Here is a 24,266-nt window from a genome sequence, read left to right on the forward strand (position 1 = left end):
AAATTTGCAAGTTAAAATACACTCAATGCATTTCCCAAACTTAAAAATTGAACCCTAGGTTGCAGGCAATCACCCGGTCAGGACTGGACTCCTACACACACATATGTACGCACATGTTCATGTAGACACACGTGTACTTTGTAACAAGAAACAGGCCCATTTCGACTGTATTGTCAACACTAGTAATGTAAGACTCTTGTTTTTTAGGCTTCACTTCAGGGTTAATCATAAAGCAATTGGCTTCTTTGCCCCCAAGCATAAACACGTGTTACTCCCATGAGAACAAGAACATTATTTCATGCTTAGAAAGCAGGCATAAGTATTGGTGTTCAAAACAGCCTAAGCGAAAATTTAGGCTTGGGCATATGTCAGGCTAAGCCTGTGGTCTATTTCACTGTTAGAAAGAACTGTGATGGGTAAGAGTTAATCACGGGGCTAAGCATTCCTGCACTGGCATTCCTTCTTCCAGCAGTCTTGGGTCTCAGGAATTCACACCCAATGGGAGAAATAGAGTGATCGTGTCCTAGCTTCCTCTTTTCCCCTCTCACACATCAAAGTGGGAGCTGGAACCAATTGAGGCCATGCATGAATCTGGTTTTTCATTGTTTTGGCATTGTAAAAGATAGGTGGGTTCAGTACTAGTCTGGACTGGTTCACTGAGAAAAGGCACTGAGGTGGGCTTTGGAAGACCTGGGTTCTGGCACAGTCATTTAGGGTTCCTGCCGGCCAGTGAAGCCATCCGGACCTGTGGAGGTTCTTTTCCAGCCGTGACAGTGTCCGTGAGTGATGGGCCGCGTGACCTCGGGCAAGCTCATGGACCCAGGGTACTTAGAAGTCACTGAGGCTCAGCATGCCTCCTCTGTGCACCTCAGTGGGGGGAGGGCAAGCACATCACAGGGGAAAGGATTAGCACCAGTTCTGATCATGGTTTAGGAAGGACTAGGTTCTTTCCCTGCTATCACCTGGCTGGTTCCTAACTCCATCTCAAAGCCTCCAGCTCTATGTCCCAGCACAACTAATCCTGCTGAACGCACCCCTTCCACAGCCACAGCAAAGAAAGTCAGCTTTCTCTTCTCCTTGGGCCTGGGGGAGACCCCTTTGTGCCGGAAGGGTGCTAATTTCCATTTTACCCAAAGTCCTGGATGGCAGGATGAACCCAGGCCTCAGTCACTCCTGGTGGAAAGATAAGCCCTTAGCTGTTCTGTTTATTTCCCTCCCATCAAATTTTCATTTGGTCAAGAAATAAAGAGAAAGAATATCTTTCTCTTAAGCTGTCTGACTTAGGAGCTCTTAAACTCCTCCAAAATCTTGTGAAAGTGGAGTTTATTTTAATTGCCTACAGCCTGATTTCATTTTGGCCTGGACGACTTGGCGAATCCCAACTTCCCGTCCAGTGTGTCTTTTCCATCCACGTCTGAGATCCAAAATGCCCAGGAGAGCAATCAGCCCAAATCCCAGTGGCTAGGGTGGGCTGTGAACAGCGGGCTTTGCTCATGACACTAAACAGAGCTGGACAGCCTCGGATTGCTAAGCTGTTGGACTTCCACTGTCTGGGACGCTCATGAAAATCCCCATAGCCTCAGCCTTCAACATGACTTCACTTCTGCCCATAGCAAGGGCACCACTTTAGAAAGTGGTGTTCAAATCTACACCTAGGGCACCACTCTCAGGACTAGCACATCGATGGTAAAAATCATTAGATACACGTGAGAGTAAGGCTATACGGTAAGCACCAATCAGGAGGCAGACACAAAACAAGGTGCTTTTGCTTAAGTTATCCTAACTCTCACTATTATCACTCTTGCGATAGGACAGAGAAACCGAGGCACTGGGGAGTTAAGTAACTGGCCCAGTTCTCATGACCTACAGATAGCAAGGTTGGGATTTGTGCTCCTTCTACCTAGCTCCAAAGCGGTGCCTTTTTGCCATCCATCCAGATGCCCCCTCATCACGTAAGCAGCACAGCATACTCTTAGAGCAGGGCACTACCTGACTTTCATGCAGCAGGCCAGCGGCCCCAGGGCTCGGCACCCAGCCTTCCCTCTCTCTCCCTCACCCCACCCTCAGATGTTGAGTGCCAGAAGCCAAATGACTATGGGTGTCAGCTGCCAGGGAACAGGAAGGAGCTTTCTGGGTCTAGCAGAGTTTCTCAAGTGGTCTAGGCACCCCACACCAGAATGAGGTAACTTTCATGCAATAAAGGTCTGAGAACCTCAGTGTGGGAGAGTGTTCTCAAAATGCCCGAGTGCACCTGAGGCCTTGAGGCCATCTTCAGGAAAGCGTGCTTCCGATGCCAAAGTGGGGGGAGCGGTGCTGACACCTGTGCCTAGGTATTGCTATGTGTCTGGTCCACAGCGGTCACATCAGTGGTCTTGGAGGCCACTCAGCCGACCTGGCTGCATCCCCTTCGCAGCTGAAATCACGGGTGAACCCAGTCTCCGACAAAGCTGTGCCTCGTGAAGCAAATGCAGAAATGATGCTGCCGAACCAGTTTCCAAACCAGAAGCGCGCCCATCTGTGAGCTGCATGATGCACCCTGGCTGCCAACTAGCTGTACCTCTCGTGTCTGCAGCCCGGGGACTGGAGACCTTAGCAAGGTCGACCTTGGGGAGGCCGGGGACAGCTGGAAGTGTGAAATGAATGCAGCCCTGCATAGCTGTCAAAGGATCAAGCTGTCTGCGGCGGCCGACTGACCATGCACACACACACTCGGCAGCACCCGGCTAGGCATTACCTACTTCACCACCGGTGTAGAAGTCAGTGTTTGTCGGGTGAACGACAGCATCACTGTCGATCGAGGCAATGTCAGCCTGTACAACTTGCAACTATAACAGGTAAACAAATGTATATCAACTGTGTTGGACCGAGACCCACGCACAGGCACATTTACTAATGCCCCAATGGCGGGGCTGGCCTACCTGGTCGATTCCAACATGTGAGCCCAAGGGGCAATCAGTCCACGAAGTGTGCGCACATGTGGATGGGGGTGAGGAGGAGGAGGAGGAAGAGGAGGAGGAGGAGGAGGAGGAGGAGGAATATCAAATGTGACATGTTTAAATTAAACATTTGAATGACATGTCCAAAAAAAGAGAAACACACACATGAGATCATTTCCAAAGATTAAAAGAAATAACAAAACAACGAATGCCCCGTTTCACTTCGCAAAAGCCTATAAAACTGGCACCCCACTGAGAAGGCTACTAAAACATGGCATCTGTTTTAAAAAAAACGTGGACTATCAGGCCAACCACAACAACGAGTTTCTCCATTTTGTTGGCAGCCGTCAACGTTCAGAGCTGGAGTTTTGGTCTTACGACATTCAACGTTTGGTCTGCCTTCAAGGGACAGCTCTTGAAAACCAAGAAAACAGTATGTGTGCATAGAGAACTGCCTTTATTTTTTCCCGCTCAATATGTACAAATGTTTTTCCAGGTCTACCATTTACTCTAGTCACTCTTTATTTTCATGTATTTTACACATAAAACACACTTTGGATAGATAGGATCCCTGCTTTTTCTAGCCTGTGGCTTTTTTTTTTTTTTTTTTTTAAAGAAAATATCCATATGAAGAGAGTATGTGATCCGAAAACAAGGCCGGGCAGGGCATTCTTGAGTCCCAGTTCCTATGTTTCCGGCCCACTGTTACACCCAATTGGTGTGGGGTCGGGCCTGGGCTCTGGAATGAGCATCTGTGCCAGTAAACGAATCTGCCACCTTACAAAGGTAGCCAAAGGTCGGGGGTAAAGGTTTATAAAACAAACCTGGGTCGGCATCAGGCCTGAAGCTACCTTGGTGGGCCTCTGCTAGTCTGCTGCCCCTGTCAAGGCTCAAGGCTGAGAGGTCAGGAGCCTTCATTGAGCCCCTGAGCTGACAGTTCTCCGGGCAAAGATCAAGCCACAGAATGGGATACTGAGGGATCCCTCTCAGCTTGCCCCCAACCAGGGAGACACCGTGGCTCTGAGGCAGAGTTGTCCTCTGTAGGAGCTCACCCAGAAAGAGATGTTGCCCTTCTGTTTAATACCATCCCCTAATCAAATAATTCATGAAGCTGGCATGCAGTCATATACTGTTTTCAGTTGTAGAAAAAATTGAGGAAGTGACAGTAAGTGGTAAATTTAGGGGAAACCAATTTACTGGTGAATTAAAGACAACTTAATGATATACTGATGCAGTTTAATTTTCTCCCTTTTCAAGTGCTTTTAAGCTTTGTCGTTTCTAATTAGGGCTTAAATGGAGAAACTATCATTTTGTAGTAACCTGAGATTTTTCAGTTCTAAAAAAAAACAAACACATTTTTAAAAAATCCCTCCCAAGTAACCAGCAGTCAGTATGATCATTATGGAAGAGAATTTAGATAGCAATACATTTACAATCAAGGGGAAAATAGCCAATTGCACTCAATGAAACATTATCGGATCATTTCCATTTGAAATGGCTTGGAGTAAACATTGAGGATTTCCTTCAAATGTTCAACTGGGATTTGGAAATTTGGCTTGACCATCTGAAGTTTGAGACGATGAAGAGCCTAAATTCTGGGTTCCATAACTTTTCATCTGACAGCTGGCGGTGCCAAACCCCATCCCCAATTACCTAGGTCATCTTTAAGGTCAATGTCAGCATTGGTAGGATTGATTATGGCCTCCACCTCAAAGCCGGCTAAATTACTGATTTCACTGTGAATAAGGTTCAGCTGAAAAGAAAAGCATGAGGTGGGAAATAACAGGACAGCCGGGAAGTCACAGAGAAGTGAGCCTTGGGATACAGATGAAGGGCAGTGCACACTCCAGGGGCACTGGGCGCACGGGGTGGGGTGGGGAGGCGGGACAGGGAGTCGCTGGCTAAAATGAATCCAGTTCAAACAAGGCTCCAGGGCTGCTCGGGATGCTGAAAGGAAGCAAGCTAGGCTGAGGCTCCAGAACCTGCTGGGTGATGCTTGGGGCCAAAGGGAGGCATAAGCCATGTGGACTGATGGATCCACTTCCCTTTGAAGGAAAAAAGTACAGCAGCTATCAGGACCCAGCATCGGGGTACTCATTGCCGAGGTGGGAACGGTGTATGTGACCTCTTCTTTGAGCCCTGGGATGGTACAGAAGTCCCAGCTGGTGTGGGAAAGCCCTAGTAGCTCTGCCATTCTCCTCTAACTGGCCATGGGTCTTTAAAGTTGTCCCCATCACCCTGACTACAGGCTGGCTGGCTCCCCTGCCCTGCTCGGAGGTAGCAAGGAGCAAGATGGTCTGTTGCTTAGAAACCTCTAATCCTGAAGTTCTGGTGAAAGCCAGGAAGAGAACCAGCAGTTCTCTGGCAAGACCGTGTGTCTCTTAAAATGTTTCACCTTGTGGAGGCCCACTGGGTCGAGGATTTTCCTCGAGTTTCATGAGCATGGAAACCAACTGGCTCTCTTTGAAGAGCCAATGAATGTCCTCCCTTCCCACAGGTATTCCATTGCTATAGCAAGCATCAGGATGAGAGAAGCCCTGAGTTCTAGATATGCCTGTCAGAAGGACAAGTGGAATTAGCTGGCCCAGGACTACGGTCCTGGGTCCTACCCTTTCCCCTGCTGTTCTTACGTCCAAGTGCCTGCAGCAAAGTGCTAGCTCACTAAGACGCTTATCCTTCAGTGACATGAATTCCTAACAGCTGCAGCCAAGAGCAATGCCTAAGCAGCCCTCAGAGGAGCTGGTGCCTGGGACCCACTGTGATCCACGCTGGAAGAGCTGCCTGCAGCCGCAGGGCCCAGCAGGACAGGAGCCTTTGTCCAGGCACGCACTTGGAGGACAGGGCCGTGTGCAGCCACTTGGCAGGGAGGCTCTTGGCAACTAAGCTCCAATGCACTGAATTTCTGAGGCCAAGTGTTTTGTTGAAAACAAAACCAAACAAAAAACCTGACACCCTATAAGCACCAGAAATATAAACCCGCATTTCTGATTCCCAGAAGTAGACAGGAGATTCTCAAAAAAGACCCGCTGAAACTAAGTCATTCTTTGTGAGAAAGCACTTCTGGAAAGAAATCTGGTCATAGGACTGGGGAAAGGCTCAGCAGGGTCCCACTTCTAGTTGGGGCTGGAAGGTGGAAGAGGAACAAGTTTTCTGCACCAGGACTTTCTGGGATATGGTTTCCAGCACTGCAGGTGGTTCAGGGGCCACCAATATCCCCGAACCTGGAAGAAGCCCACAGGGGGGTGGGGGGTGGGGGGTGGGGGGGTGACCTCACACAGCAGAGCACTCAGCACTGCAGAACAGAGGCATACAAGAGACCAGTACCAGGGCGAGGGTGCTAAATGCTGTGCTGAGGGAGAAGGGGTGTGCATGGGCAAGACTAGGGGGGCTCGAGGAAGGCAAGTGAGGAGTCGGGATTCAGGACAAGGTGAAGGGTTTGATTATCATATAAGTATTGCATCTCACTTCAAGCAAACAGTGTTTATAGCAACTCAAATTAAGTGAATCTTCCCTGCTCTTCCTCCTAAAACAAACACCCCAAGACCCTATACTGTAAAGTAGTAGCAGGTTATTGAGGGAAGAAGGGAAAGGAGAAAACCGGGAAAGCAACACTACTTGGTGTGGTATAGATAAGTACACTTTTAGGATACCTAGGAGTTTCCTTTCTTGTTGTTTTAAAAAAAGACATGTTCAGATCCCTAAAATTCACGCTATTTTTTTTCCAATGGTGTAGATGCTTCTGAACTTATACTTGGAGATGCCTCATTGGAAAATCAGCTGTTTTCCATGGGCTTTGATTTGGCTAGCAGAGAAGACCCCAGAACATGGTCTCTGACTCTGCCTGGGGAGAAGCCCCCTTTTGCCTGTGGGATGGGCTCTCTGGACAAACTGTGTGTGGGGGGTGGGTTCTGGGGGCTTCATGGCAGTGCTGAAGCGAGGGAATGGTCGCAGACAGTGCAAATTCCTTGGAGAACTCCCTATTCACTCTCTGCACCTTCCTTTCTGACAGAGGCAGCCTGCTTTCTGAAGCACCGCACCGAGCCGCGGCCCCTGCAACAGAGAATTCCCAGCCAACCAAGTACTCTCACTCTCCCTTACATCTGAGTCTTGCTTTTCCGACTATATTCCGCGGTGTACCAGGCTTAGTACAAATCTTCAGGGTGAGGGGCTGAGCCGCAGAACCATTCTGCTATTAAATATATAGAGGTACTTTAAAAAACCACCTCTGGACTATATAGCATGTGTTTGGGGTGGGGGGAGCCTTGTGTGTGTCTGGGAGAGACATGGGTGCGAGGAGAGAGGCCACATGGCTAGAGGCACTTTGGAAAGACACCTGGGTAACCAGATTGGCTTGGGCGGGCAGGCCAGTAGACAGAAGCCAACAGTGAAATGATCAAGAACAAAGGCCAAAGCTCCCCTGAACAGGAGGAGAAAGCCCATGAGCATGGGATACAAACAGGCCACGTGTGCAAATGTCTTGCAAGGATCCTGTTGTCCAGTGGGTACATACAAATAGGCCTGGTGGGGCCGGGAAAGATGGCCAGTCCTGCCAAGTCCCAACCCCCTTCCCCCAGGAGCCACATGGCTCTATGAAGTACAGGGCAGAGCAGGGGGACCTGTGGGCTGGGAAATAAGATTTCTGGATAACTGCGAAAATTCTCGTATTTAGTTTGATTCTCTGGGAGGCGGGACTAAGGATTTCGAAATTTGAATAAGGTCTCTACTTCTTTGTCTTATCATTGGGAATGATGGGAAAATAAGTTTTGGGGGCACCTGGGTGGCTCAGTCAGAGCCTCAGACTTTGGCTCAGGTCATGATCTTGCAGTTCATGAGTTTGAGCCCCATGTTGAGCTCTGTGCTGACACCACAGAGTCTACAGCCTGCTTCAGATTCTGTGTCTCCTTCTTTCTCTGCCCCTTCCCTGCTCATGCTTTCTCTCTCTCTCAAAAATAAACATTAAAAAAATACATAAATAAAAGTCTTAAAAAAACAAAAAAAAAGGAAAAATAAGTTCTGAATGACAGCACGGGGAGTTTAAAACATCTGAAGATTGCTGGCCACCGTAGAGAGTGACGAAAGGGCACTGCCAGTTAGAGAGCAGGAGGGGGTCCTACTTGGCTGTGGAGGTGGAAGAAGGGGACCTAGCTAAGTGTCCCGTGAGACCCTTCCATCTCTGGGCCCTGACTACCCTAATCTTAGCTGGGTTTACCACATCCGGTCTCTCGGTCTGTAGTACCCCCATATTCCCTCCAGTGGTTATGTCCACATTAGTCCTTGTTCTCTACTCACAAGTGAACTCATTAGGAGAAGCTCCCAGAAGGCAGAGACTGGGTTGTCTCTTAACCCTGAGTGCCACAAGAGACCCAAGACAGTGCTCCGGCTGCTACAGGCACACAAACAGAGCTGGAATTGAATGTCAAACAACCCCACAACTCTGAGGTGAAATGCACATCTCTCTTCTCTTAAAGCAGGGCTAATGGAAATGCCAGAGCTCAGAAACCGGGCCCTTGGTCTGCAATGGACCTCAAGTGGCTCAGGGCCAACCTGGCCTTTCTGGAAGGCAGGCTGTGGCCCCCACCACTTAGGGCAGGTCAGAAGGAGGCCTGCCAATGATAGGGAAGGAGCCAGTGGCTTGGAACTACTAGACAGATCTGTGGACTGTGCCGTGACATGACCTATTTGGCTAGAGGAATCCTATTTTTTTTTTTTTTTTTTTTACTTATCAAAAATTCCATTTTAGGAAACAAAAGTAATTGATAAACAGTATCTGAAGGACATGTTTAATCTAGCCTGGAATTATTAAATTTTGACATCTCTTTGACAATGCCTTCACAATGGACAAGGAAGGGAAAAGACTGACCAGTCTTATTTCCTTGTGCTGGCCATATACAATGCAACTCTCTTCCTGTCACCAAAGTCCACTTCAACCAAGGCCAAGGGAGAGGGCACTGTTTCTAAGCCTCTCATGGAGAACTGTGTCTTCTCTGTGGCCCCATCCTGCCCTGCCTCTGGGATCAAGGGGTTTTCTTTAACGGTGCTCTGATGCCCTGCCTGCACACATCCCCAGATCTCCAGCTTTAATTCTCCTGAAGATCTCAGGTCTGGTGGTATCATCTGGCAGGTTTCAGGCTAGACCTGCCACACAAAGGACACATGTGAGCACCACTGGAGGCCTAGAAGCCCGGAGCCAGCACCCTTCATGGCCTGTGAGAGGCCCATTGTCAGCTGTAGGGGTAGAAAGACGGCATCAGCCCTTTTCTCCTCACTGCCGTCTCAACTGCCCCCTCTCCTTATAGTATTCCAGCCTCTGGGAACCGGGTGTCTCTGTGAGGCAGAAAACCCAAAGTACCCTGCCCCATGCCTTTAGTGGCCAACGGGGCTGCGGCTCCGATCCTGACAGTTGGGAGGCTTGGAGACTCACTCACACTCTCCTTACGCTGCCTTCCCTACTGCTGACCAAGGAAGCCCCAATCAGTTACTACCACTGACACAGATTTATAGAAATACACATTGGAAGAATTTTTTGGAAATAAAAAAAACCCATCAGGTTTTTCAATCTCTGGAAGGAAGCTGTGAATCTCTGTTGAAGCACAAAGCAAAAACATTCGGTAGATTCAGATTCACAGCACTGTCTTCTTTTTGAAAACAATTCAACAGTGAATGCTGGATAAAAGCAGAGTAATGAGGACGATCACTCCTGAGACTTGAGAACCTGAAATACACCATCGTCAATGATAATTAGACCCCAGGCTCCTGAGCCCTGGGCCAGCTTCTGTGAGTAGCTTAGCAACCAGGCCTTGCAGGGCTGTGCAGGGCGCAGTATTACCTTTCTCTACCTTCTCCTGCTTGCAGCATTCAAGCATGGCTTTCATGGTCAAAGATGGGAAAACAGGACTCGTGGGACAAAGGGTACGATACGGTCTTCATCTTCAGGTACCCTTCTTAGGACACTGCCTAAAATCCAACTCACAACTAACGTCCGTAGACTCTTGAATACAGAGAACTGAGGGCTGTTGGAAGGGAAGGGGTGGGTGGGGGAATGGGCTAAATGGGTGATGGGCATGAAGGAGGGGACATTTCAGGATGAGCACTGGGTGTCATATGGAAGAGATGAATCACTGGGTTCTACTCCAGGAGCCAGGACTATACTCTACGTTAACTAGCTTGAATAAAAAAACAAAAACGAACTAAGGTCGGTAGTAACATTTTAAAATGCGCTTTGTGTGAAAATTCTCATCAGTTTTAGGACTCTTGCCCCTCTTGCATTATTAAGCCATGACTTTCACCCCACAGTAATAGCCAATAAAGGACCAGAAAGTACTGCTTGCAAAATAACGCTCCCGACCATAAATACGTGCTCTACCTCACACCTCAGGGCCCAGCGTTCCAGAAAGGGTTGCTGGCACACTAGTTTCCGATGCTGGCACCCAGGCTGACTTGAGGTGTTCCCTTATTCTGTGATGCCACAGTTGGGGAGATCGAGTTTACCCTGCTAAAGGGCATGTGTGGTGCTGGATTTGGGGGTACCTTGCCCTGGATGTGTGAGTTTTGGGTCATTAACCTGGAAGCACATTTGACGCGGAGGGCAGCCTCGCGGTAGCTCGGTGTTTGTTCTCCCCACTGACACTTAACTGTGGGATGTGGCAAAGAAGGTGGGTGGTCTGTCTGGGTCTGCATGCAGCTGCCTCTCTGACAGCTGACCACTTTACACGGGGTTCAGCTCAACCAAACAGAAGTCAAGACCTCAGACAGGCATATTAGTTTCTTTGCCAAGTCTACTTCTCCCATTTTCCTCTGTTTCTTAAACAACATTAGATGACACATCTGTAGGTTATTATGGAGTGTCAGTACTTCCCTATAGCTTTTTGGTCTCCCCTCTTCCCAATCCTGAATGGGGTACAGTGTTTGCCGATTTGTACTCTCTTGTACTGTTAGGCCTGTGGCACCTGGTCCTGAGACCCCACATGGTGGGGAAGAAGGCACTGCGTGGCTGCAGAGGAACTAGCAAGGTGTCTGCGGCCTTTGCCAGCTCCCTTCCAGGGCTCACATGCAGCAGAACCCAGACAAGACCCTGACCCCGAGATCTAGAAGGGCATCCATTTGTACATGGATACCTGTGTGGCTGAGTGCGGCTATTCTGAGGGTACTGGAGTTCGTCCAGTAAGGGGGTGTGAGGCTGGCTGTGGGGTAGTCAGCAGGAGACAGCAAGACCACCACAGGGAAGGGAGAGGCCAGGGGCAGGGCACCCAAGGGTGGGATGGGAGAAAGCGTGAGAGACGGTGGGGGACAGCAGGAGGGCCTGAACTGTTCTACCTGCGGAATCGGCTTCCAGGCCTGGCTGACGGTCTGCAACAGGGACCTAAAGACACTGGAGCTACCCCTCAAGAGCAGGGTGTTCACACTCGAGTTCAAACCAAAGCAAGTGGGAAGGCGCTTCGCGTTAACGTTCCACGTATTACCCAGAGGACATGTTAAAGGGTGTGAAAGTAGACCCAGGTGGTTGCCTTCACTGCTGAGTTGAAACTTTTAAACAAATAAAAACAAAAATCTTTTAAACGAAAACTCTGAAAGCCCCAGACCTTAAGATGACAAGCGCTGCTTATTTTTCCCTTTGAAAAATGCGTACAAAATACAGATAATGGTTATAAAATGTCAGCTGCAATGGTTATTTGCTGGAACACAAGGTCCACCACAGGAATTGCATCATGAGAGCCTGAGTGCAATTAGTGACAGGAAGGGGGGAAGAGGGGAAGGAGCGCTTGCAATGCAGGAGCAGGAGGGCTGTGTCACTGAGATGCAAAAGAAAATTGACAGTGAGGTTGTAAAAATGATGCAGCTTCAGAACCAAGTTGTTAGCCACAACGCAGTTTACATGAAGGTCAAATTCTTTCATGCCTTTAATTGTTTCTCACGTAGGACTGAAACATTAAGAGAAGTGTAATTCCCTCTCTCTCCACCCCCCGTTTGTTTTTTTTTTTGTTTTTGTTTTTTGTTTTGTTTTGTTTGTTTTTGGTGTTAATAGAGCATTATTAATTAACTCTCACTCTCAGGTCTTAAAAGCCTTTGCATCATTTTTATTTTCAACAAAAGTGAATCATCTTTTACAAAACCATGGCGTCCTGGCAAAGCTGCATCACTGGGATGGCTGAAAATACATTGCCCACGATTAAAACAAACAAAAGATTGGCTTGAGGAGTCCAGAGGTGGCTCAGTGCACCCATTACCTAAGGACGTCTAAAAACGATCCCGCCCCCGGAGCAGAGGCTCTGACTTCAGTGCCCACCCAAGCCTGTGCGCTGCCTACTAGACCTTTCCTTTTCCAAGACCCAGCTTTGACTTGGGGCAGTTTTGCTGGCCGGGGGCTACATGATGACCAGTGTATCCCACATTAGTAGCTTCTTCTGCAGACTAACCCCGGGGTTGTCCCGAGCCCCCCACCACCACGGGAGCGGCTTTCCCGCTTCTTTACCACTACCTCTTCTTCCCACCTGCCACTCTCCCCCACTGCTCCTGCCGCAGCCCCCCGTGAGGCTACCCACTCCTCCTTCCACACCCACACGGCCAGGAGTGGCCTCCGGGAATCCCCAGGCCTTCCTGCAACAGAGGTGGCCTCCACCCGTCTGTCCCAGGGCCGCGAGCAGACTGAGGCCGCACATCTGCCTACCTTCTGGCCGAGGAAGAGGCTCTTGGTGGAGAGTACTGTGAAGCCATCGGCCGGCGTTCCCTCGGTGGTGCTGTCGGCGCTGGCTGCCTTGCTGACTTCGCCCTGCTTCTTCTTGCACAAATACAAGAGTCACTATGAGGCCCATACAGGCAGAGACCAAAGGAATCTGGGCTTTTCTAATGGGGAGGAAGCTCACAGGCCCTCCCCTTAATACTGCAGAAAACAGGAAACTAAAACACAACCAGTTTGGGGCCTGTCTCAGCTTGGGAGCTGCAGGCTCACTGTGAAGTCTGGGAGTTCTATGAGGACAGTTAGCTGTATTTGCATCACTTTGTCATGTAAACACACAGCTACTTAAAGGCAAAACTCTACTGTAGAATGATAATCGAGAACAACTATTTTTATAAGTTTAGGCCAATTAAGTATCTCTTACTTAAGGGTCTTTGCTTTCTCGATGTCTGCACACTATTCAAGTTGGAAGGGAAAAAGCAATCTGTTCCTGGTCACTAGTTCTCAAAGAGCAAAAATCAGACCAAGAACCATAATCCTGCAACCTCTTCCAGCCCGGTAGGTAAGACACTCCCAACTGTCCTTCATGAAAACCAGCCTTGGAGAAGGATCCCTATGGTGGCTGTTGCTGAGTCCCGCTGCCCCTGGGGACTCCCCATCCTCATAGAGGGCATGGATATCAGCATCTCATGGGCCTCCTTCCAGCCCCAACCCGACTCAGATATGTATACCCTGGGGTTCCTAAGGGACTTGCAAGGTCTGTTGTCCAGAGAGGTTTAATTCATTTCCAGATCCTCAACTTTCTCATGTACTTTTTCCTGAAAGTGATCTACCCTAACTGATCTGCACAAGTGATAGAGGTCTCATGTCAGAACTCCCTGCACCACCACCCTTGTCCTGCTTCCCACAGTGACTAGTAGCCTGGCATACCCCCAGGGAGGGAAAAGGGATACAGGACTTTACCAGTCTTTCATGCATTTCTGTTAAGCATGAGGATTATAAGAGAAATGGGTATTCTGGCTCATTTGGGGATGTTCTGCATTCACATGTATCATACACTGAGGATAGCGGGAACAATGTCAATTTGTGTTTAGATACTTCACCTTTTCCCCTCCCAAGTACGATCAAAAAGGACATCACTCTTGAGAGATGCTCCAGTGTGAGGAAACCAAGAAAACAGGGGATGAAAGGTATCCCAGATGACCATGCATTTATGAAGGAAGGCTCTGGACCACAGACCCTGTCCACATGCCAACTTAGGGATTCAAATTCATTAACATATTAACATTTTTGCTTGCATTGAAAAAATAAGGGCTAGTTTTACTCAACACTTTAACAAGAAGGAATGCTTTGACATTTAAGTTCTATGGCCAACCTCGAACATTTTCCATAAACGAAATGACCTAAATCCGAAGCTCCAAGGTTTTGATATAAATAAGAGAAGAATTATTTTATCAAGAAACAGGGTATTAGCAAAGATATGATAAAATGATCACTATTATGGCTTTCCTAATTCTTCCAGTATGCCAGACTGGACAAATGATAGACCAGCAGTGAAAAAGGTATAACCCACAGTTACGTGGTAAGTCTTAGTAAGCCTATTTTTAATACACTTTCCAGGAAACAAGAAAGGGAAAGGCTGGGTGACAAATCCTTTCACTACTCAGATGTTTCTAATTCTGTGCTTTCAACAAAACGGGAGAAATACCAAAATGACTTAACAGATGAGAGATCATTAAAGAACAGACTGATGGAGTTAACAGTGCCAGTTTCTTAGTTGGGACAAATGTACCGGGGTTATGGAAGATGTTACAATGGGGAAACTGGTGAGGGGCATTCAGGAACATTCTGGACTTTCTCTGTAACTTTTCTGTCCATCTAAAACAATTGTGAAGTAAAACATACTAAAAGAAATTGATGACAGATTACTATGTGACTGCTGCCACATAACTCAAGAGTTCGGAGGATTGAGTGATATTGCTGTGCCCCGAAATGCTTTCCATTCCCATTCAACTACTTTCTGTGCGTAAGACATTCCAAGTACTTACACCTATAAATATCCAAATATAGGATGCTGAACCCTGTTTCATTTTATAAGTAACTGTCCTAGGAACCTGAGTGAATTATAAAAACGATCTCCATCTATCCCATTATAAGACACGGTTACGGGAAAAAAAAAAATACAGTTGAGGGAATATTTTCCTTAATATTTATTAAATTTGCACAGTATTGGTGTGATCAACTGTGTGTTAATAAATGTGACAATGATCCAATCCTGTAGAATCCACAGCATTTAGTGGATTTATGATCACAAGAAATTTTTTCCAAGTAAATTTAAATGTATACACACTATTTTTGTTCTGAACATCAAGAAAATACCAGCAGCATAAAATGTTTGACATTAGGATAAAATATTGTGGGACAAGTGAAAGGGAAATACGGGTTCAAGGAGAAAATTAATGTAAATTTGCTGCCTGTTAAAAAAGAGCTTGTCTGTATGTTTTTAAATGATGGTACTCCAAATCAACGTTGTATTTCAATTTCTTTGGATACATGTAAATGAGTGATGAAACAGTGTTTTGCATACCAAAAATTATACACTTCACAGATATTTAAATTTATTATGAAAAGTTTAGCTGTCAAAATTTAAATGTGTGAGATACAAAGATCTTCAAAATTGTTTTAGGATGTAGACAAGCAAAAACCTTTGAGAACCACTGCTCTACCCAGAGAGTGCAGTGCACGCAGGGGGTCCTCAGTAAACACTTGGGAATGGGGTACAGTTGATAAGTAGATAAGGATTTAGTGCTTATGCCCCCAAATACTTGGACTTTTAGAGGTGAGAAAGCCTTAACTTTCAGAATTTCAGGTATCCAAGAAAGGGAGCTGGTTTTACTAGAAGGGGCTGTGATGGCTTCTCTGGGACCCGGGTATAAGTCAGCAGCTGCCTATGAAGCCAAATTGTGAGGCTTAGCCTGTGATAATTAATCCTGGTGGCTTTCAGCAATGATTCATTTGCTCAGGGCCTCCACCATGAAGGCTGTTGCCCATGCTGTACACTGGGACAACCACTAGGGGAAAACGATAGGAAGCTTCCTCAAAAAATTACAAGTAGAACTACCATATGATCCAGCAATTCCACTTCTGGGAATAAAACCAAAGGAAACAAAAATCCTGTCTCAAAGAGAGAACCATACCCCCTGATCACAGCAGCATCATTTATAACAGGCAACACACAGACACAATCTAAGTGTCCACAGAGAGACGAATGGGTAAAGAACTGTGGTATATATATACTGAAATATTCAGCCATAAAAAAAGAAGAAAATCCTGACAGGAAGCCCACAGAGCTCCAAAAACTATGAACCCAAAGAGACCCACACCAAGACACATTATAATTAAAATGTCACAAGTTAAAGATTTTTGACAAGGAGAGAATCTTCTAAGTGGCAAGAGAAAAACAACTTGTTGTTTTCATACAAGGGAACCCCCATCCGACTATCAGATTTTCAGCAGAAATTTGTAGGCCAGAAGGGTGAAACAAAATATATTCCAAGTACTGAAAATTAAAACAACTTCCAACCAAGAATACTCTACCTGGCCAAGGTGTCCTTTGAAATAGAGAAATAAGTCTCCAGACAAGCAAAAGCTAAAGGAGTTCATCACCACTAAACTAGCCTTATAAGAAATGTTTTTAAAAGGACTTCTTTAAGCTGAAAAGAAAGGAGTGCTATTAGTAATAGGAAAATAAATGAGAGCAGAACTCTCACTAGTAAAGGTAAATCTATACTAAAGGTAGAGAATTAACTGCTTAGAAAGCTAATATGAATGTTAAGACACAAGAGTAGTAAAAATAACTGCGATAATTAGTTAAGGGATGCACAAGATTAAAACACATAAAGTGTGACATCAATAACATAAAATGTTGAGAGGGTAAAAATGTAGAGTTTGAGAATGTGTTCAAACTTATGTTATTAGCTTAAAATAAACTGTTATAGGTTGTTCTATAAACCTGTGTGTCCATGATAAACACAAAGCAAAACACTACAGTAAATGCACAAAAGATAAATCTATACCACTAAAAGCAATCATCAAATCACAAAGGCAGAGAGCAAGAGAGGTAGAAAGGAACAGAAGAACTACAAAATAGCCAGAAAACAACATAATGGCAACAAGTACATACCTGTCAATAATTTCTTTTGAACTAAACTTTCCAACCAAAAGACAGGGAGGCTAAATGGATAAACACAAGACTGATCAGGGCACCTGGGTTGCTCAGTCCGTTGAGCGTCCTACTTAAGCATAGGTCATGATCTCGCGGTTTGTGGGTTCCAGCCCCGCATCAGGCTCTGTGCTGACAGCTCAGAGCCTGGAGCCTGCTTCAGATTCTGTGTGTCTCCCTCTGTCTGCCCCTTCCCTGCTCACACTCTCTCTCTCTCCCTCAAAAATAAACAAACATAAAAAAAAAAAAAAAACCCACAAGACTCATCTATATGGTGCCTCCAAGAGGCTTACTTCACAAGGACAAGACAGACTGAAAGTGAAATGATGGAAAAATATTTTTCATGTAACTAGAAACCAAAAGGAGGCTGGGGTACCTGTACATGTATCAGGTAAAATATTCTTTAAAAAAAAGACTACAATAACAGATAATGAAGGCTATTACATGATAAATGTGTCAATCCTACCAGAAGATATTTGTATATATTTCATAAATTCTGTAAACATTTATGCACCCAATCCAAGAGCACATAAATATATCAAGCAAACACTAAGAAACCTAAAGTCAGAAGTAGAAAGCAATACAATAATAATAGGGGACATTATACCTCCATTTTCATCAATAGATAGATCAACCAGACAGAAAAATCAATGACACATTAGACCAGGTGGACTTAATAGATATATTCAGAACATTCCGCCCAAAAGTAACAGAATACACATTCCTCTCAAATGCACATAGAACATTCTGTGGTAAAGATCATATTTTAGGACACAAAACACATCTTAATAGATTTGAGAAGACTGAAATTGTATCAATCATCTTTTCTGATCACAGTGCCAAGAAACTAGAAGTCAATTACAAATAAAAAAAAAATGAAAGATTCAAATATGTGGAGATTAAACTACACACTACTCAACAACCAGCGGGTCAAGAAGAAATCAAAAGAGAAATAAAAAGATACCTTGAGACAAAGGGAAACGGAAATACAACATGCCAAAACTTACGAGATGCAACAAAAGCAGTTCTAAGAGGAAAAGTGTATAGCAACACAGGCTGCTTCAAACAAACAAGAGAGAGGCGCCCGGGTGGCTCAGTCGGTAAAGCGTCTGACTTTGGCTCAGGTCATGATCTCGCGGTTTGTGAGTTCGAGCCCTGCGTCGGGCTCTGTGCTGACAGCTTGGACCCCAGAGCCTGCTTCACATTATGTGTCTCCCTCTCTCTCTGCCCCTTCCCTGCTCATGCTCTGTCTCTCTCTGTCTCAAAAATAAATAAACAATAAAGTTTAAAAACAAAACAAAACAAAACAAGAGAAAGCTCAAACAATATAATCTTACACCAAAGGAAACCAGAAAAAAGAAAAAGGAACAAATGAAGCCCCAAATTAGTAGAAAGAAGGAAATAATACAGATCAGCGCAGCAACACATAGACAAAAATAGAAAAGATAAATTAACCTAAGAGCTAGTCCTCTGAAAAGATAAACAAAACTGACAAACCTTTGGCTAGACTAAGAAAAAACCCAGAGGAGTCAAATAAATAAATCAAAAATAAAAGAGATGTTACAACTGATACCACATAAATACAAAGGATTTTAAGAGATGACTATGAACAATTATATGCCAAAAAAATTGGACAACCTAGAAGAAATGGACCAATTCCTAGAAACACACAGACTACCAACAATGAATCATGAAGAAATAAAAATCTCAACAGTCCGATTACTAGTAAAGGTATACAGCATCAGTCATCGAAAACCTCACAACCAACCAACAGAAGTCCAGGACCAGGTTTCAATGGTTAATTCTAATGAACATTTAAATTTTTTTTTTTTTCAACGTTTTTTATTTATTTTTGGGACAGAGAGAGACAGAGCATGAACGGGGGAGGCGCAGAGAGAGAGGGAGACACAGAATCGGAAACAGGCTCCAGGCTCCGAGCCATCAGCCCAGAGCCTGACGCGGGGCTCGAACTCACAGACCGCGAGATCGTGACCTGGCTGAAGTCGGACGCTTAACCGACTGCGCCATCCAGGCGCCCCAATTCTAATGAACATTTAAAGAAGAATGAATACCAATCCTTCTAAAACTTCCAAAATATAAGAGGACATTTCCAAACTCATTTTATAAGGCCAGCACTACCCTGATACCAAAACCAGACAAAGATGCCATAAGAAAAGTAAATTACAAGCCAATATCCCTGATGAACACAGATGCAAGCCACTCAACAAAATACTAACAAATGAATTTGACAATGCGTTAAAAGGATCATATACCATGATCAAGTGGGATTTATTGTGGGGGATGTAAGGGTGGTTCAATATCCCACAAATCCATCAAAGTGATACACCACATTAACAAATGAAGGGTAAAAAAAACCCCCACAAACCTATGATCACCTAAACAAATGCAGAACAAGCCTTTGACAAAATTCAACATCCATTTATGATAAAAAAATCTCAACAAACTGGGTATAGAAGGAACATAGCTCAACATATCAAAAGCCATAAATGTCAAGCCCACAGCTAACTTCATATTCATTAGTGAAAAGCTGAAAGCTTTTCCTCTAAGATCAGGAACAAGATAACAATACCCATTGTTGCCACTTTTATTCCAATATATATTAGAATATATATAAATATATACATATACACACACACATACTATATATGTGTATATGTATATGTGTATATATATACTATACATATAGTGTATATGTGTATATATATACACAGTATGTATGTGTGTGTGTATATATATATATATATATACATATATATATATATAATATATATATGTATTTTATTCTAATACTATATTAGAAGTCCTAGCCAGAGCAATTAGGCAAGGAAAAGAAAAGGCATCCAATTCAGAAAGAAGTAAAACTGTCTCTGTCTGCAAATAGCATGATATTATATATAGAAAACCCAAAAGACTCCATCAAAAACCTGTTAGAATAGAGGCACCTGGTGGCTCAGTCAGTTAAGCATCTGACTTCGGCTCAGGTCATGATCTCACGGGTCGTGAGTTCGAGCCCCGCATCAGGTTCTGTGCTGACAGCTCAGAGCACAGAGCCTGCTTGAGATTCTGTGTGTGTGTCTCTCTCTCTTTGCCTCTCTCCTGCTCACATTCTATCTCTCTCAAAAATAAGTATACATTTAAAAACTTAGAATAAATGGATTCAATAAAGTTTCATGACACCAGATTAATATACAGAAATCTGTTGCATCTGTATATGCTAATAACAATTATCATAAACAGATATTAAGAAAATAATCCCATTTACAGTTGCATCAAAAAATAAAATATTTACAAATAAATTTAACCAAAAAGGCAAAAAACTATATCCTCAAAACTCTAGTACATTAATTAAAGAAATTGAACCAGACACAAATAAATGGAAGAATATTCTGTGCTCATGGATTGAAAGGATTAATATTGTTAAAATGTTAATACTACCCAAAGCAATCTACAGATTCAATGCAATCTGTATCAAAATTCCAATTGCATTTCTTATGGAAACAGAACAAACAATATTAAGATTTACATGAAATCACAAAAGACTCCAAAAGCCAAAGCCATCTTGACAAAGGAGAAGAAAACAGAAGTCATCATGCTCCCTGACTTCAAATTATATTACAAAGCTATGAGATACAAGTGTAATCAAAACAGTATGGTATCAACACGAAAACAGACACACAGACCAGTGAAACAGAATGGAGAGCCCAGAAATAAACCCACATATACATTATGAATTCATGACATAAGAGCCAAGACTATACAACGGGGAAAGGACAGTCACTGCAATTAAACAATGTTGGGAAAATAGGATAGCCATGTGCAAAAGGATGAAACTGTACCGCCATTTTACATAATACACAAAAATTAACTCAAAATGGATTAAAGACTAGAATGCAAGTCCAGAAACCAAGAAACTCCTAGAAAACAGATGGTAAGCTCGTTGTTAATGCTCTTGGCAATGATGTTTAGTATATGATATCATAAGCAAAGGCAATGAAAGCAAAATAAAAAATGGGACTACACCAAACTAAAAAGATTCTGCAGAGCAAAGGAACCATCAACAAAATGAAAAGGCCACCTTCAGAGAAATTATTTGCAAATCATATACAGACAGGCCCTGACTTTGAATTTTTCTGCTTTCCAATGGTGCAAAAGCTATATGCATTCAGTAGAAAGTATACTTTTAATTTTAAATTTTGATATTTTTCCCCAGGATAGCAATGTGCAGCACTATACTCTCTCGTGATGTTGGACATCAACATGTAGCCACAGCACCCAGTCAGTCACACAGTCATGATGGTAAGTGATTGACAGACTTACGCAAACATTCTGTACCCATAGAACCATTCTGTTTTTCACTTTCAGTACAGTATTCAATAAGTTACATGAAATATTCAACACTTTATTATAAAATAGGCTTTGGGTTAAATGATTTTGTCCAACTGTCGGCTAATAAGTGTTCTGAGCACGTTTACAGTAGGCTGGGCTAAAGCTATGAAGTATGGTAATTATGTGTATTAAATGCACTTTCAACCTAATGATATTTTCAACTTACAATAGTTTTATCATGACACAACCCCATCATAAGTCAAGGAAAATCTGTATCTGATAAGGGGTTAATATCCAAAATATATAAAGAACTCATACAATTTAATAGCAAAAGAAAAAGAATTTTTTTTTATTAAAAAGTGGTCAGAGACCTAACTGTGAGACCTGAAACCATAAAGAGCCTCGAAGAGAACAGAGGCAGTAACTTCTTTGACATCAGCTGCAGCAACTTCTTTCCAGCTATGTCTCCTGAGGCAAGGGAAAGAAAAGCAAAAATAAACTGCTGGGACTGCAGCAAAACAAAAAGCTTCTGTGCTGGGAAGGGAACAATCAACAAAACTAAAAGACAATCTACAGAATGGGGTATTTGCAAACGTCCTATCTCAAAAAGGATTAGTATCCAAAATATATAAAGAACTTACAAAACTCAACACCCCAAAATGAAAAATCCAATTAAAAACTAGGCAGAAGACATGAATAGACATTTTTCCAAAGAAAATATCCAGATGGCCAAAAGACACATGAAAAGCTGCTCATGATCACTCATCATCAGGGAAACGCAAATCAAAACTACAATGACATATAACCTTGCACCTGTCAGAATAGCTAAAATCAACAACACAAGAAACAACAGGTGTTGGTGAGGGTGTGGAGAAAGGGAACCCTCTTGCTATGTTGACTGGAATGCAAACTGGTGCAGCCACTGTGGAAAACAGTTTGGGGGTTCCTCAAAAAGTTAAAAATGGAACTACCCTATTATCCAAAAAAACACAAAAATACTAATTTAAAGGGACACATGCACTCCGATATTTATAGCAGCATTATCTACAATAACCAAATTATGGAAACAGCCCAAGTATCCAGTGACAAACGGATGAAGAAGATGTGGTATATGTTCACAGTGGAATGTTACTCAACCATCAAAAACAATGAAATCTTGCCATTTGCAATGATGTGGAGGGAGCTAGAAAATGTTATGCTAAGCAAAATAAGTCAGAGAAAGACAGATACCGTATGATTTCACTCATCTGTGGAATTTAAGAAACTAAACAAATGAGCAAAGGGAAAAAAACAGACAGGCAAACCAAGAGATAGTCTATTAACTGTAGAGAACAAATTGATGGTTACCAGAGGGGGAATGGTGGGGGGGGGGGGGGGGGGATGGGCTAAATGGGTGATGGGGAAAAAGGAGTGCTCATGTCATGATGAGCACTGGGTATTGTATGGAAGTGTTAAATTACTAATTGTTCCCCTGAAACTGATATTATTACACTGTATGTTAAATAACTGGAATTTAAGTAAAAACTTAAAAAAAAAAGTGGTCAGAGAATCTGAATACACACTCTTCCAAAGAAGACATACAGACAGCCAACAAGTATGTGAAAAGGTGCTCAATATAACTCACACCAGATACATGCAAATCCAATCCACAGTGAGGTATCTATCACCTCACACGTGTTAGGCTATTATCAAAATATAAGAAATAGTTAAGTGCTGGTAAGGACATGGAGAAAGGGGAGTTCCTTGTGCACTGTGGTTTGAAATGTAAATTGGTGCAGCCACCATGGGAAACATTATGGAGGTTCCTCAGAAAATTAAATAGAACTACCATATGATCCAACAATTTTTACTTCTAAAGAAAAAATACCAACTCAAGAATATATGTGCACCTGCAGGGTTACTGCAGCATTATGTATAATAGCCAAGTAATGAAAATAACCTGAGTATCCATCAATGAAAACATGGCTAAAGACAATGTGAAAATTTGATAAAGATACTTATATATTATATATACTAACATATTTTATATCCTGATATATATGTCCTTACATATAGTACGTCCTATTAGATATGTTATGTATCCTATTATACATTATCTCCTCATGTATTTTATATATACACACATATACAAAATAGAGTGTTATCACTGAAAAAGAAGGATGTGACCTGGAGGGCATTATACTAAGCGAAATAAATCAAGACAGAGAAAGACAAGTAACTCTATGTTCTCACTTATGTGTGGAATCGCAAAAAAAGAAAAAAAAATCCGAGTTTACAAATACAGAGAACAGACCGATGGTTGACAGAGGTGGGGGGGGGGGGGGGTGAAATGGGTGAAGCTTGTCAAGAGGTACAGACTTCCAGTGATAAAAAAACCAAAGTCACGGGGATGTAATACACCGCACGGTGGCTATAGTTTTTAATACCGTACTGCATATTTGGAAGTTGCTAACAAAGCCGACTTGAGAAGCTCTCCTAAGAAAAAAAACTTGATAATTACATATGGTGACAGATGTTAACTGGACTTACTGTAGTGATCATTTGCAATATATACAAATATCAAATCATCATGTTGTACACCTGATATTAATATGATATTAAATGCCAATTATATCTCAATAAAAAAAGAATTCATATCCATAATAAATATGTACTGTAAGGCATTTAAAAGAGATAGATAATCCACATTTTTCAAACTGCCTAAAACACTAGCACAAAAGGAACTATCCAAAGGGCCAAAATTTGTTTCAGCATATGCGAAAGCTAAATGGTCATGAAGACAATGCACAGCCATCAGACTGGCTAAAATTTAACTCTCAAAACAGCCTGCCTTGGCAAGAATGTAGAACTGGAATCCCCATTTGCTGCAATGGGAATGCTCACTTTCACCACCACTCGGGAAAACTATTTGGCACTCTCTACTAAAGCTGAACATATGAATACCCTATGATACCACAATTCCACTTAAAAGTATACTCCCAAGACAATACAACATGTGTGCACCAAAAGGCATGTACTTTCATAGCAGGAATATTGGTAGGAGCCTCAAATTGCAAACAACTTAAATCTCTCAAGAGCAGAATGGATA

General features: G+C 43.4%; 1 protein-coding gene across 4 annotated transcripts in view; it reads right to left on the reverse strand.

The window, feature by feature from the left end:
- Positions 1-24,266, reverse strand: part of LOC122217936 (core histone macro-H2A.1) — a 79,751-nt gene that overhangs the window by 13,060 nt on the left and 42,425 nt on the right. The window contains exons 5-6 of one of the 4 annotated variants that reach the window (XM_042935674.1): positions 12,601-12,711; positions 2,735-2,825 (exon numbers count right to left, since the gene is read on the reverse strand). In XM_042935674.1, coding sequence (XP_042791608.1) covers positions 2,735-2,825; positions 12,601-12,711 — 202 coding nt within the window. Of the gene's footprint in view, positions 1-2,734; positions 2,826-4,589; positions 4,690-12,600; positions 12,712-24,266 lie in introns of all 4 variants that reach the window. The other 3 variants (XM_042935681.1, XM_042935657.1, XM_042935664.1) reach the window with 3 other exon arrangements.

The sequence above is a fragment of the Panthera leo genome, chromosome A1 (assembly GCF_018350215.1).
Source record: "Panthera leo isolate Ple1 chromosome A1, P.leo_Ple1_pat1.1, whole genome shotgun sequence".
Taxonomy (NCBI): domain Eukaryota; kingdom Metazoa; phylum Chordata; class Mammalia; order Carnivora; family Felidae; genus Panthera; species Panthera leo.